Consider the following 15,692-nt stretch of genomic DNA (forward strand, 5'->3'; position numbering starts at 1 on the left):
TTCATCAACGAGAAGCAAAGAAGAGCCAGGCTGAGGTTTGCAAAAGACCATAAGGACCGTAAGGTCATATTCTCTGATGAGTCCAATTTTCAGCTTTTCCCAACACCTGGTCGTCTAATGGTTAGACGGAGACCTGGAGAGGCCTACAAGCCACAGTGTCTCACACTTACTTTGAAATTTGGTTCAGGATCGGTGATGATCTGGGAGTGCTTCAGCAAAGCTTGAATTGGGCAGATTTGTCTTTGTGAAGGACGCATGAATCAAGCCAAAAGAAGAAAACTTTCTTCCTTCTGCTCAGACAATGTTACCCAACTCTGAGGAGTGTTTTTTCCAGCAGAACAATGCTCCATGCCACACAGCCAGGTCAGTGAAGGTGTGGATGAAGGACAACCAGATCAGGACCCTGTCATGGCCAGCCCAATCTCCAGACCTGAATCCCCTTGAAAACCTCTGGAATGTGATAAGGTGGAAGATGGATAGTCACAAGCCATCAAACAAAGCTGAGCTGCTTGAATTTTTGCGCCAGGAGTGGAAATAGGTCACCCAACGGCAATGCGAAAGACTGGTGGAGAGCATGCCAAGACGCATGAAAGCTGTGATTGTAAATCAAGGTAATTCCACCAAATATTGATTTCTGAAGTCAGGATTCCTAAGTTAAAACATTAGTATTGTGGTGTTTAAAAATGAATATAAATTTGTTTTCTTTGCATCATTCGAAATCTGAAAACACTGCATCTTTTTAGTTATTTTGACCAGTTGTCATTTTCCGCAAATAAATGCTCTAAATGACAATATTTTTATTTGAAATTTGGGAGAAATGTTGTCAGTAGTTTATAGAATCAAACGAAAAATTTCATTTTACTCAAACACATACCAATAAATAGTAAAACCAGAGAAACTGATCATTTTGAAGTGGTCTCTTTGAATGGTCTCCATTAGGGGGTCTTGAAAGCGCGATTTGTATTGACGACAGGTGTGTAAAAGTGAGCTACACTCTGAAACTTTAGGGGGAGCTCAGTAGCAAGAAATACCAATACTTGCGTAATGGGGCTTTAATGGGATGTATTAAACTTACTTAAAACTCCTTCAGGGAAAAGAAAATAATTGCATTTGGTATGCTAGCTTTTTCTATTGGTTTGGAGAGAACAACGCCAGCATAGTTCACATCCTTCGATAAGCCTATTTTTGAGATCTTTATGAAATTCATAATCCACAGCCTTAGGTTATACTAAAAGTTTGTACTGTCAGACCTGAACAACCATATTAGGCTACATACAATATTTGCCGTTTATGCATTACAAACAGGCTATTAAAAACAGATGACAGAAACAACCTCAGCCAAACTCCTTACGACACACCTAGCAAGCTAAATAGCGTACACTCATTATTATTAGATTGCTGGCTAGTTGATATCAATTAATTAATCGGCAGGTAGAAATTAAACTATTGCCCTAGCTACTTCAGTCAACCACTTTCTCCTCTCCCGCCTGCGCTTTCGTTTGGAATTGTATGACAGTAATTGCTACTCACGGACGAAGCTCCTAGCAAGCTGCTATGAGGACCCCGGTTTCAGGTTTCAGTACATGTCATGTAGTCTCCTGCACGAAATCATAGATTTAAATGGGGTTCTCACGGAATTGCCATTGCTGTGGACTAGAGTTATCAGCTGCCCTCGGGGTCCCCTTCCAGCTCGGGCCTGTCGCGACACCCCTGGCTGGGTGTGCCAGCTTTAGATTTAAATGGGACATCCGGGCATACCCGTGGCTACGCTGCAGTGGCAGGAAGAGAGCCAACACAGCAACCGTGTGGCACCTGTTTCTGTGCCAAGACGGGTTGCGTAGGCTACATTATTTGGGTAACTTACTAAATCAGTGTGAGGGAAGGTTAATTACAAAGTTTTACCAGCAGAGGACGCACTCACCCAGAAAAATAGTTTTGCCAGGGAACGTTTTCCCTTCTACTCCAAGAGAACTGTAAAAGTTTGTTTGTTGATAATTTACCAGCAGATGGGTAGGCTACTTCTGATGACTTGATCGAGCAATTGACAGGTATTGGTGAGTCTATTTCTCTGTACAGAAAATGGGTGATCCGTTCAAAAATAAAAATAAAAAGTTGCCTTTTTCTGGCATGAATATTCTTAGAGATAAACAATAGACACAGTCAATGACAGACAACTTCGTGTTTGTTTTTATGATCTTCCGCAATGTTGAAGCATTGAACACAATCATGCAAATACACAACAGCCCAGACTTTTGTCCATGGTTAAGTTAAATATAGGCCTCACATCTTGTGAGTTTGTAAGCTATATCTGTGGAATGAGTGTGGCATTGTGTATTTCCTGCACAAAAGTAAAAAAAACTGGCGTAGGATATCTATTATGTGAACAGAATTACTTTTGTCTATGGAATGGGTTTATTTTGTCTACAGAGAAGTGCATTGAGCATATTGCCCACAAAATGAAAAGCACAACAGTCATTTCATTGGAAGACATGAATTATTTGTTTGGTTTTCTGTGCTCTTTCCACGTAAAAGGAGACCAGGTAGGCTACAGTTATAACACGGGGACAGTTATAACTTGCTTAAAGGTACAGTTTGTAGGATTTAGGGGGATCTATTAGAAGAACTGGAATATAGTAGCCTGCAAAAAAGTCCATTGAATTGAAAGGGCCATTCCAACATTCAGAGGTCTGACATTTCTTGATAACACCATTGGCATTGGCAATGGGTCTTCTGCTTCTAATTCACATGATTTAAAATCATTCCACAAGTAGTCTGTTCACTTTTCGTAACGGAAGTTAACAAGTAATACATTGCTATGCAACACCTGTTTTTTTTTCTCAGCGGAAGCCACAAAAACGGCAACAAAATCAATTTCAAACGATATTTTTGAGGAATGTCTTTTATCATTTTGGTAAGTAGCCACATTATAATGTATAGTCCGCCAGTCAGTATTGGAAAATAAATCCCTTCAGGACGAAACAAGACATGTTTGCCCTGTCTGGATTTATTTTCCTATACTGACCGGCAGACTATACATTAACGCTTACATAAATGCTAGGGGCTGCACAGAGTATCGAATTGCTCGAATATTCGAGTAATCTAGCATTTACATCAATGCTCGAGTTGTACATTGTACACTGTACATTTTCCTACAGGCTTGAAAAGAGAGGGAGGGGGGTTATTTCAGTTGGTTTTAATCTGCAACATCACCACTAGATGCCACTAAATCCTACACACTTCACCTTTAATTTTTCAGCTTGTGCCTCACAGACAACACGTGTGATGGCATCAGCATGCTTAGTTCACAATTTGAGCTATAAAGTTATAGACAGAAGTTGTTTTGTGGGGCAAATTTATAACTTTGTAACTTTCCGAACTAGATGCTGGTATTAGCTGCATACAATGTGTTATATTCCAATTATCTTATATCAACGGAGGACAATTGTAATGCTCATTACAATCAGTTGCAACCAGCAAGCGTAGCTAGCAATTGATATAGGCCAGCCGCTTTTGCAAAAATGTGACATCCTTGGTTTGTAAGCGACTATCTCACTGGCATTTTGAAAACAACCACTGTAAAGAAGAAACCTTATCCACCACTATTTCGTAAACTTTACTCTACCCTTCAAACTGGCAAGTTACAACGGTTACAACGGTCCCTGACACATTACGACTGTCCCCAAGGCACTTACTACACTTAAATGAAAATGAGAGAAAAAGTACAAAAAAGCGTTTTGTAAAAGTGTTACAACTGCACCTGGTCTCCCCTACACTTGGCGCCCCCTATATACAGGAAATTGCCTGTACTTCATCATAACGTCATCTGATAATCACGCAACTGAAAACTGTTAAGACTAAGGAATACAAAAATCTTTGTATGTTATGACCCTTTGAGGTAAATCATATTTAGACCCTGTAAGTTATTAACTTGTCTCTAATAGCTTACACACTTCTTTTGGAATACCTGTATCAGAGGGCTGTTGTTCAGCACCAGAGATGACCTTTTCTCTGTTTGTGCACATCATTCCAGCGTAGCTGTGGAGTTTTGGCCCACAACAACAGACATATTGGATGTGCACCCAGGCCACGACTGAAGAGCGCAGGAACACACACTGAGAGACATTAGGGGATGTTTGTGCAGACACTCCACTGGCCAAAATACTAAACCTCCGGAGCCTTCAGCAGTGCCATGAAGACACCGGCCTGAAAAAGTCGAAAAAATGCACAACCAGCTGAAGGTTGGAACAGTTGAAGGTTACAATTTATGAAACCCGACATTGCTGAAAGTTATAGCTGTTGTCTTTAAATATTAAAGCTGCGGTATATAGGAGATACCCTTTCGCCAAAGCCTGGCTGAGAATTCTGCAAGCAGTGCTTATGGTCTATCTGCATACCTGTAAATCTTTTTTCTCAATGCTACTCACGAGACCTGAGTAAACAGCAAACTGAATGTGCTGTAAATTGTGACGCACAGAAAAACGCACCTCTACATTTCAGCACTTCTCCTAGGAGATCTCTGCATTCCAGGTCAGTGTCCACAGGGTGACGGCTTGTTAATGGTCGACTCCGGCCCGCACCATTGTTCAGGTGCTACATTCCTCCAATCGGGACTTAATGAGCCTGGCTAGCACATCAAACGCTTCTGACCTTTTTTATCTGGCATTATCCAAGTCAAACATGGCATACCACTCTGTGTGTCATGCTGCAGTGTCACTCTCTGCAAACAGCGGTAGCTTATTTGAAGGTCACGCAGGAGGGCTTCCAAAGGAGCAGAAATAGAAACGGATTCTGAAGAGGTCACAGTGTCCTGTGCCACAAGTTTGAGTCCAAGTTTTAACATTGCACCTTTGCCGTTTTTACATGAAAATGGACCATTGTATCACAAATATATTAAGCTGCCCGGACACTCTGCAGTCTACAGGTAGACATAAACATCCTAAACTGTAGAACCATTTGATTTAAGGAAAGCAAAAATAATTTAGTTGGTTATTATGATTTAGTTATTGAGTTAGTTACTGTTCATCTAGTTGCCCATTTCAGACATTGATTTTAGCAGGCCTATTGATGACGACAAGTTGTTCAGTGCAAAATTCTAATAAAATCTTACATTTGTATATGATCTTATCTTGTGATCTCATATTCAATCACGACATTCTTCAATCTTCATCTTCAAATTATTTTTGGAGGACGTGAAGAGCATCAGGTTCTCTTCATCTTGTATTTTGCCTCTAGAGAAGTGTTCGCACTGCCATCATGCTGTCGTTAAATGTCAACACTGATTTATGACAGCACAATTAACACTGTTGGCAGATTTAGTAAAACTCATCTGTAACTGGCATTTAAAATCAGAACAAAGTAATCATTTCAGACATACTTTCCAGAATGTTTTATATTTGCCTGCTACAGGCTAGTCTGGGTGGGTAATCTGTCATCTACACCTTATCACTCCCACATTTCTCTTTTTGTTTTTTGTTAGTTTGCTTGTGTGTTTTGTTGGCTTGTCTGATTGTTTTCAATTGACTATCTGTTGTGGTGACCACGATTGTCCAATTATTAACTGACCACAGGCGTCTTCACTTCTTGTGGAGCGAAAAAGACATTCCTTGGAGCTTGGCAGCAGCCTGATGTGCTGGGGCTTGCTCTTCTTCTGTCTCCACACCGTGTGCCAGATCACATGGAAGTGTGTCTGGAACTTGTGGTCTGCGTTTCCTGAGGTGAACAGGATGCAGAGTTGCGGAGAACAAACGTCTGCGGCACTATGTGGCCAGTTCAGCAGTTCAGCCCCCATGCCTTCAGTCTGTGAGCCTGACTCAGGCCTAAGTCTTATTTCAATACCTGAATTTCCCCATGGTGAGCTCAGGAAAAAAACGAGCATAGTGTATGTTAGACACCGTTTTTATGTCACATGAATGTTTAGCATTAATCTTTTGAGCACTCTTTACTACTTTCAGATATAACACTTCAGTAATGCCTGCATATGTCACAAACAAGCTTTAACACACTAACAGCTGTTTAGGACACTGTCTTTTGTTTACAGTATACAAAATGTGGCATTGATAAGTCAACAGTCAACAATTGTTTTGGGGTTTATGCTAAATGCTTGCTTTGTGTTCTGAGCACTTTACCAGTGATAATTTGGTATGAAACCATTTATAGATTTGCTTAACAGAATAGCAAGGTATTGGTTGACCACCAATCAGTGCCAATGTTTTTGTTTATTAGTGGCTACAATATGGGACAAGTATAAAAACATATAAACAAAAAACGAAAAATATAAACAGATGGTGAGGCATTATTGACTCAGCTAAAGTTAAAAAAAGAGCAATTGGGCGAACATCTTGCTCATTGATCCAGGGCTGTTTTTGATGTCATGCCCAAAGACACTGGAGCAGCACTCTTGAGAAAACCCAGCCCTCCCTCCAGACGCTGCTCTGTTTGTCAAGCCATCCAGTGGCTCTGCAAATAATAGTAAAATTAGCTCGTAAATTTGCTTGTTTTTGTTGTCCAAAAATGTTCTGAGATCCCTGCGAAGACTGCTCCCCACCATGTGCAGTAAAAACAAATGTCATGCTTGAAATCACTTCCCAGATTCCTAAAACTGACATCCAGTTTGGTAGAAATTGCAATAGTAACCCTCAAACCAGGGGTCATTCCTCGTGAATAGGAACCCAAAATGCCAAGGAGATGTTTCTCTCCTCAGGGAATGTGGTGGAAAGACCCGAGTCTTACTTTAACATTAAAAAAAGAATACCAGGATGCGGATAACCACTGTGTTCATTCATATCCGTTTTTTTTTTTCAAAACTTAATCAGTCAAATATAAAGACTGAACCTCAGAACTTTACAGTAACAAATAGATAGACAGATAAATAAACCCACCGCTATTATTCCACATGGCATGTCACTCTGTTGAGATCTGTGGCTGCCACTCACCACCTCCACCTTTTAAAGCCACCTCCAGGGGAAGACTGTGTGCTGCCTCATCCCTCAGTCTGTAGATTGACGATAAATAAACTTAGTGGTTGATTTGGCAGACAGTTTCAGAACAAATAACATACTTTGCTCAGAGATTTACTGAGGCACCTAGTTGGATGACTAAACAGAGAGAAGGGCCACATCCTTTTATGCATAAATGTGCATACACATACACACACACACACACACACACACACACACACACACACACACACACACACACTTTGGATCATTGCTCCTCCTACAAAGCATGTGTTGTACCACAGACTCCTTCTTCTGACCTTTGACCTTTGACATCTCCTAAGATGACCTCACTGCATGGTCATGCCTTTTCCAGGAAAAAAAACATGCTTGTAGAACATTTACATTACAATATCTTCTCCAGTTAAATGAGCTGTTTTGATCACACTGAAAGTGGCATGCTTACAATGGGATAAGGGGGATGGATAGATCTTGGAAGTATTCTGCAAATATTCTGCGAGTATTCTCTTTCTGAGAACTTTAGACTGCAATTCATAAAGATCTCATATTGGTTTTGTTCAGAGTGCTAACAAAAATGCTAATTTTCACTGAGCAGCGTCAGCTAATATTCTTCAATCATTTCTGATTACAACAAGCAGTCTTACCTCCTAACATCGAGGTGAACAGTCCAAAAATATTTAAATGCATATCTGCAGGGGCATGAGCTAGACATCACACCTCATTACCGTTAGGTAGCGTGATTTTGTTTTAAAGAGCTCAAAACAATAAGAAATGCGATAGAAATAAGAAATCCATTTTGATAATTTCCTCTTCCTGACACTAAACACAAATGCTTTAGCCCGCTTAATATCACATACATGATTAACCACTGAAATACCACATGCTCCACATACCAATGGCCCAAAGTCTGAAAAGGGAAATGTCCTGGTTCTCCTTCATTTAGACATAATGGGTCGTGTAAGTCTATACATAGTTTAAGTGTGTACTGTAGGCTGCAGTATATCTCCTGCCAGTTGCTATTAAAATGATTGCGCCTCGTTACTCTCAAGCAAATCTGTTCGATTCATCTGGATTAGCACTGCCTGTGGAGCACAGAACTCTAAATGGAGCGTGTCAGTTTAGTTTAATCACTGAGCCATTTATACTTCCACAATCTCCTGTGCTGACTTTGGTAGAGGGCTGGCTTACAGAGATATCACATGGCGAGATTTACTGTATGAGTGAATTCACAATATGGCTGAGGAAAATGGTTACAGTGCAGAAAACATATTTGAAGACTATGAAACATGTGCATGTCCCTACACTGGGACAGATCATACATTATGACTTGAAAAAAGTAAATGACGACATCCTGCCTAGCCTTGCCAGTGCTTGACATAGTAGCATATCAATAAACTGCAAACACCATTACACTACAGATGCAATGGTCTCTGGAGTCGCCCTATCAACCTCTAAAATATTTTCCCAAAATAAATAATCACTTGAGGTCCAATCCACCAGTCATACATTGTGCACCCAGACTAACTCACTAGCTGTGTACACTGCTGCCCAGGGCAGTATATTTTCACATGGAGTGCCTCTGGCTGAACGTAAGAGGCGTAGACAGTCTGTCTGAACAGATTCCAACACCGAGAGCACCCAGACGTGTTCACCATTATTCAGCAGGCCCCTCGTACTCTCTGACCACACATACCCTCCTCCCCCCCCCCCCCCCCCCCCCCCCCCCGAAAATATTTCACAGGTCGCATAAATGTGCGTAGGTAGATTTCCGACCACACACCCACAATAGATATTCTATTGAATCCATATCTTCCCTGAACCTAAGAGCTGAAACAAACATTCCAGAGGATTTGGCTTGGCCAAAGTGTCAATCTTACATTCAAAAAGTCAGTATACAAGTAGGAATTGATGGATGTCACTTTCAAAGTGATTATTATTTTCAAATCTCAGAATGACATTTTTCTATCCTTTACTGATTAAAGGTTAATGATTTCTGAAACTACAAATACATTGGCTAACATTTTGCTTAAAATAAAACCTTAACCCTTAGCCAGTTATCACCAAACTACGTTTTTATATGTTAAATGAAATATGTCCAATACATGTTCAATGACATCAGACCTGTTTAATGGCATGGTGCATAAACTGCAAGACAGGCTTTCAATCATCCATGTAAAGATTATACTATTGAATACATATAGGCATATACCAAAGTAAATGAATGTAAATAGGAATGATCATTTCTTTTTTCAGTGTGGCAGTCATGAAATCATGGTTGTCTGTCACAGTCTTTTCCTTTTTTGTACATAACTCGTCTTGCTAACAGCTACACAAAAAATGGCCATGATTACATCATGCATCAATATCTTCAAAGTATAATCTGCTCGTGTCACTACTCATGTACAATAAGTAAACACTGATCAATCGGTCACTGCCATACAGTCACAGGAAGTGATACTGCCTGTCATAAGCAGGGCTTATCCTCTTTAGTGGACATGTGCATTTTAAGTGACGCTGTGCTTAGATTTCAGCTCATTGTGTTCAAGTACAAAATCGTCCTTCATCAGGCCCTCCCTGCCGCTGAAGAGCCTTGGCATGTGCTGCCTTGGCACCAGACCGGCGTGTGCCATTGGAGGGGAAAACTGCAGACACTGTCAGCAAACACAGACCTGCGGAGCCGCAAATTTTTCAGCTGGCGATGTGGAAGTGTTTGAGAAGCTGTGAATCATGTCACGGGGACATGGCACCAGTGAGATAATGGCAGCAGATCAGCTGCTCCTCTGTTAGGATCGAAAACCACAGACTTAAAAACACCTAGGGGCAGGTCTGGAGAGGCACATCTTTCATTACCCAGCTATTTCAAAGGCGGTGTGGAGCGAAGACGAAAGCGAAGACGCTGACTGAGATGGATAACTCAGATCAAATAAAGTATGTGAGGAATAATTCCGGTGCTGTAATCCACAAGGAACTGTCGCTCTCTTGAGCCACATTAACTAAGAGTCACTAGAGCCAAAATGGAGGAAACATGCCTATAAAACTATACACAGCACTTTCGCAGGATCCATAACTTTTCCACAACTTAAACTTGAACATATCCCAATGGCATAAAGACATCCTAAAATGATAAAATATATTCCTTCGCATAATCTTAGTTAGGTTTCAAACACTGATTTGCATCAAAATAAATGTGAATATTACTTACCCTTGAAACATGACATTCAAACAGGAAACTAAAATATGTAAACTGTAGAGGATATGACTGTTCAGGTACTGGTTAGAAAGTAATAGTAATATAATTTCTAAATATTACCTAAATTACCCGAAAATTGTTGCAGAAGGCATATTTTTATATGCTGAAGCAGCTCTAGACAATAACATTATCCAAACATTATGTTATCATGATGTCATGCTATTTGACCTCATTTGCAATTCCCAATGACACTCCAGGAAACAATGTCTCAGGAGTCTAGGTGGGACACTGACAGAGCGAATGACTTGGCTCCTCTTAACTTCATTTTACTGAAGATGTCTGGGCGGCTGTAGACATCCATCTCTGGGGCCGGACTGTTGTTCTCCAGCCCTGTGGCGCCACGAGTATTCAAGCATTTTAAACACCCAGCCATGACATCACTACATCAAGCATCCTCTTACAGATACTAGGTAGCTACTGTTATCTGAGCAATGGTGGAAAAAAAAAAAAAACGACCATCCATTTTTGGCACAGATTTTTTACATGGATCAAAACATTAAACACAAAATCCCAGCAGGTACAGCTGATGGAGAGATGAGAGAATGAGTTGCTGCAGTGAAAGACAGGACTCTGATGACATTGACATCAATGTAGCGGGGGTGAGGCATGAGTGTCAACTCCAGATTCTGTGCCAGTTAGACTATCCATGATTAATGGGAACTGTGCAAGGCCACTTCATTACATTATTTCATGGCTGTAGCTGATGTCTTCTTCAAGCTTCCATGTATTGTCCTGAGGATGTAATGATTCCAGTCAGAGGTGGAGCTCATGACGGAGAATTATTAGATCATCAAATATAATTCAAGTTAGATGTAAAGCAAGTGTCATGCCAGTACACAAAAACAAAGTGAAACATTCATCACTGTGTTCAACATGTTTCGGAGACACATTGATATCTGAAATGTATTAATCAGTCTTTGGAAAAGGGGTCATGTAATCATCGCACCTAAAGAAAATATGCACTATCAGAGTGTCAGCTGTAAAATATGTTTTTAAAAAAATGTAAAGAAAATAAATAATGTGGTATTTAATATCTTCTATACAAAGAGGCATTTTATGATACGGTTCTGGAAAATGAAATTACTCTAGAAAATCTATTGAAGAGGTGAGCCCACTTTTACTAGCACACTGCAGTGGGAACATTCTGAGAGAAACTCTGAGTAAATACAGGGCAAATGAGACCAACACGGGCCAATGGGCAGCGTGACCATCTCCACAGCATAATATTTTTTCAAGGGATCGTCACCTCCTCGCTAGGGCGAACAGCAGTATAAATTCTTTTGGGGAAGTCTTGCCATTCTCCAAAGGATTTGCCGTGCAACAGATATGAGCTGATCATTTACAAAGAAACATCAAATCAAAACTGTGCGCTGAATGAAGATGCCAAGAAACATCAACAAAGTGGTAATTTTCTCCTTGTGTGGGCAGGTAAATAAACTTCGCACGTTCAAAAGGGTCGGGTTGGTTTAAAATCGATATTAAAGTGTTTATTTTTGTGGTACTATTAGGATGAACGTTAATGTATTATTGTATCTTATAAAAGTATGTGTATTTTTAGGTGGCATTGGCCGTCCTGGCATGGGCGCAGGTATGCCCATCGCGATGTCGTTGTCCCGAGGAGCCACCAATGTGTGCGCGCGGAGTGCCGCTGATTCTCGACGACTGCCCGTGCTGTCTGGTCTGTGCAAGACAGATGGGAGAGATTTGCTCCGAGCTCAATCCTTGTGACACGCGGAAAGGTCTGCGGTGCGATTACGGCGCGGGCGCGCACAAGAGGACCGGTGTATGTTCAGGTAAGGATGTTTCTTATACTTGTATCATTGTACATCAGAACTTTTATCATATGACATAATTCTAATATTGGATGTCTAAACATTATTGTATTCGCGACAAATGATTTGCACAGCTGATGACAAAACATTTTCCAAAGAATTTTGTTATAAGATGAAACATACTATATATGAGCAGAATGTATAAAAGCATAATTGAAAGTAATTTTAGGTAAGGTATTGATTGTGCATGCATCAGGATATACAATTAAATGGTTAAAATTGGTAATAAAGAAGTATGATTTCATCTTAATCATTATCATTGTTCATCATAATTATTCATATTTACTGATGCCATATTACCTGGAGAGTAAGGAAAATTCTTAAGTATATTTAATTTCACAAATATTATATTATATTTACTGTCACCTTGCATACAGTGAACCAGCACATAACATCCTGTTATTACCTGAAAAAAATCCTGTATGCATTATACGTACTGTGAAGATATTAGTATGTCTATAGTAAGACATATGTCTTTTCCCCACAGCCTACAAGGGGGATGTGTGTGTCCTCGATGGCTCTATCTACCAGAACGGGGAGACTTTCTTCCCCAGCTGCAAATACCAGTGCACCTGCCGGGATGGCCAGGTGGCCTGCGTGCCGCGCTGCAACCTGGACGTTATGCTGCCGGGTCCCGACTGCCCGTTCCCGCGGCGGGTCCAGGTGCCGGGAGACTGCTGTGAGAAGTGGGTGTGTGACCCCCAAATGGAGTCCAGTGCTCTCGGGGGCTTTGCCATGGCTGGTGAGTTCCTCCTCGCTCTTTTTCCTTCTCACTTTGTCACCATCACCGGAGTGAGACTGTGTATTCTGTGGAAAGAGTGTGTATGTGTTTGTGTGTGTGTGTGTGTGTGTTGTGGTAAGAGTATGTACACCATGGTGAGAGGATGTCCATAGTGTCAACACTTTTGCAGACCTCTTGGAGTTCCTTTTGAGCCTAATTTGTTCATAAAAACTGGTTTGAACACTCTGACAGTATTAGCACTGTTTGCCCAAGCAAAGTCGTTGAGAATATATCACACTGACCAGTGTGCCTGTGTTTTGTCTGCTGCAGCCTACAGACAGGAAGAGACAGTGGGCTTTGATGCCTGGGACCCCAGTGTGAACTGCATCGAGCAGACCACTGAGTGGTCAGCCTGTTCTCGGACCTGCGGCATGGGTGTGTCCACCAGGGTCACCAACAAGAACCAGCGCTGTGAGATGGTCAAGCAGAGCCGGCTGTGCATGGTCCGACCCTGTGACATGAAGGAAGAGCCAGCCGACATAAAGGTAACACACTAAATCAGCTATCAGCTAAATGAGATCTCATCCTGTCGTAATCCCAATGTAAAACTACCCGGGCCATTCCATCTTTGCACAAAATGTATTTACTTACCGGTACATCATTTAAAATTGCAAATAGATTGCAGAAATGGTTACGACACAAGCCATGAGGGAAAACACGACACCAGACAACTTATTCAGATATTAAATATGAAATGGAGTATTCATTTGAACTATAATACACCAACATGTACATAGCACAATTTGGGTTTACATCCGATGCTATGTGTGGGCCAGCTTTTATAAGCAGTTCATATCAGAGTTAGTTCCTCTATTGGTTCCTCTCTAAGTTCCTCTGTTCTGATATCAGTCAGAGGGCAGATGCCTCAAGACCAAGAGGAGCCCAAAAGCCATCCACTTCTCCTTCAAGAACTGCACCAGCGCCCAGGCCTACCGTCCACGCTTCTGTGGCCTCTGCAATGACGGCCGCTGCTGCACCCCTCACAGCACCAAGACGGCACAGATGAAGTTTGCCTGCCCAAACAACAGGGTGATCAAAAGGCCCGTGATGTTCATCAACACCTGCGCCTGCCACCACCACTGTCCCCGGGACAACGGCATCTACCAGAACACAGACCTGATGTACACCGGCAGCACGAGACTCTGAGCTTCAGAAACGATTGTAGAGCTTTAGAGATTCATCTCTGAGCCCTGTGCTCACCACGAGATCTGCTCTGTAGTGAATGGGCTTGCTTTATTCTGTGTTACCCTCAATTACACCAAAGGTTTATTATACTTGATTAGAACAGTAGTTTGAGAAGATCCGTTCGCTGCTATCCTCAGAGCTGTATCAGTACTAAGTACTGCGCTTACTTCCGACACCCTTTGAGTGTTCAAAGGACCATATACTATGTGTATCTAAAGGCTAAAGGGGGGAGGCATCAGAGGGTTCTACAGGCTAAGTAATACTACCCTTATCTCCTGGTAATCCCAACTCATAGATAGTGACCTTGGTGTTCAAGGTGTCTCCAGGACCAGGTTTGCTCAGCCTCATTATTATTATTATTATTATTATTATAATTCATGTATTAGTGCAATAGTGAGGGCACAAAAGGGCCCAGTCTATTCAGCTGAATTCCTCACAGGTTAGCGTGTTACAGGGGTGACCTCTCCCAGGCCCTGGGTTCATGTCTGTTCTTCACAGCTGTGAGGGGCCCCTGAGACTAAGAGGGCAAAGGTAACTCTCACACTGCTGTGGGGATCTCAGCAGCTAGACGTGCTTAGGCCCTGTGACCGGGACCAGAGCTTGGACTTTAGCAAGCAGACGTGGTGCCTGAAGATGTGGGTTAAAAGCCAGACACGGTGTCCCACTTTGACAGTAATAATTTATGTATGTGTGTAGGTATTTAGTAAAAGTTATGAAATAGGACGTGTTGTGTAGCCCCTTACCCTCAGATACCTCATATTTGGTTTTGTAAAAAAAGACAGAGTATATATGTATATATGTGCTCTAAAGTTAGCTTTTGCATGTATGAAATGCACAATGTTTATTTTTATTAACTATTGTAAATAGCAATATACAGTATTTGATTGTCTCTATATGTGCTTTACAGTATTGTTTTTGACTCAGCTTTTCCAGTGTTCTTAATAATCAGTATTTCAACTGATTCACAATGTGGTATTAAATATGTATTTTTTTTTATACAGAGGTCTCATGTGTTCTTTCGTTCAATAGAAGAAAGTCCATTTCAGTAGGCAGAGGCGCAGTGTAACTGTCCCAGTCTGAGGAGGGTTCCTATATCTGAACACTAGCAGTGCCAGTAAGAGGCACACATGAGTTTGAGAAATCAATAGCGCCACCATGTGGATGGCAATAATTAGGTGCATAGTCCAGGAACTTCACAGAGTCCAAATACTGTATGGGTGCAGCCAACATGAAATATTGCTGTATGATGAACAAGTATAATACCGTGAAGTATATAGTATATTACAAAGTATATGAAACACTGCTATGTGTTACGGCCTGTTATGACCTGAATGAGATTCAAACATCTATTCAAAAAGTAACATTATCTATGGTGTAAGTCATGGTTCATTGTGTTGCGGTTGAGTCTCCTCTTGCTTGGAAAATATTGCTGTCTACCTTCCTAAAGTGGCACTAATGGAGCTGTTATAATTGCTAAGTATAAATGTATAATTCTCTTAACTAATATATAAGCATGAATCTCACTCCTACAGATTTCCTGAGGTCTCCCTAAATACGGTGGGTGATCTGAATTGTCATATAACACTTCAGTGCCTCTTGGTGTGTGTGCTCTATCTAAAGTTATTCTGGTAAGTTTCCTTGGACAGTCAGAACAAAATGTAGTCTTTCTGTAGAACTACTACAATCTT

General features: G+C 41.2%; 1 protein-coding gene across 1 annotated transcript; it reads left to right on the plus strand.

The window, feature by feature from the left end:
- Positions 1–11,627: 11,627 nt before the first annotated feature.
- On the plus strand, positions 11,628–15,002 carry ccn3 (cellular communication network factor 3). The gene is made up of 4 exons (XM_031573682.1): positions 11,628–11,999; positions 12,526–12,780; positions 13,090–13,304; positions 13,669–15,002. Exons 1-4 carry the CDS (start codon positions 11,834–11,836, stop codon positions 13,963–13,965), a joined length of 933 nt encoding a protein of 310 aa, XP_031429542.1. The 5' UTR covers positions 11,628–11,833; the 3' UTR covers positions 13,966–15,002.
- Positions 15,003–15,692: the final 690 nt, after the last annotated feature.

Source organism: Clupea harengus, chromosome 1 (assembly GCF_900700415.2).
Source record: "Clupea harengus chromosome 1, Ch_v2.0.2, whole genome shotgun sequence".
Lineage (NCBI taxonomy): Eukaryota > Metazoa > Chordata > Actinopteri > Clupeiformes > Clupeidae > Clupea > Clupea harengus.

Excerpts from the sequence above, each read along its gene's own strand:
- ccn3 (XM_031573682.1), top strand. The coding sequence starts at position 11,834 with ATGTGTGCGCGCGGAGTGCCGCTGATTCTCGACGACTGCCCGTGCTGT. Across the intron at positions 12,000-12,525 it reads GAGGACCGGTGTATGTTCAG|CCTACAAGGGGGATGTGTGT; the intron begins GTAAGGATGTTT and ends TTTTCCCCACAG. Across the intron at positions 12,781-13,089 it reads CGGGGGCTTTGCCATGGCTG|CCTACAGACAGGAAGAGACA; the intron begins GTGAGTTCCTCC and ends TGTCTGCTGCAG.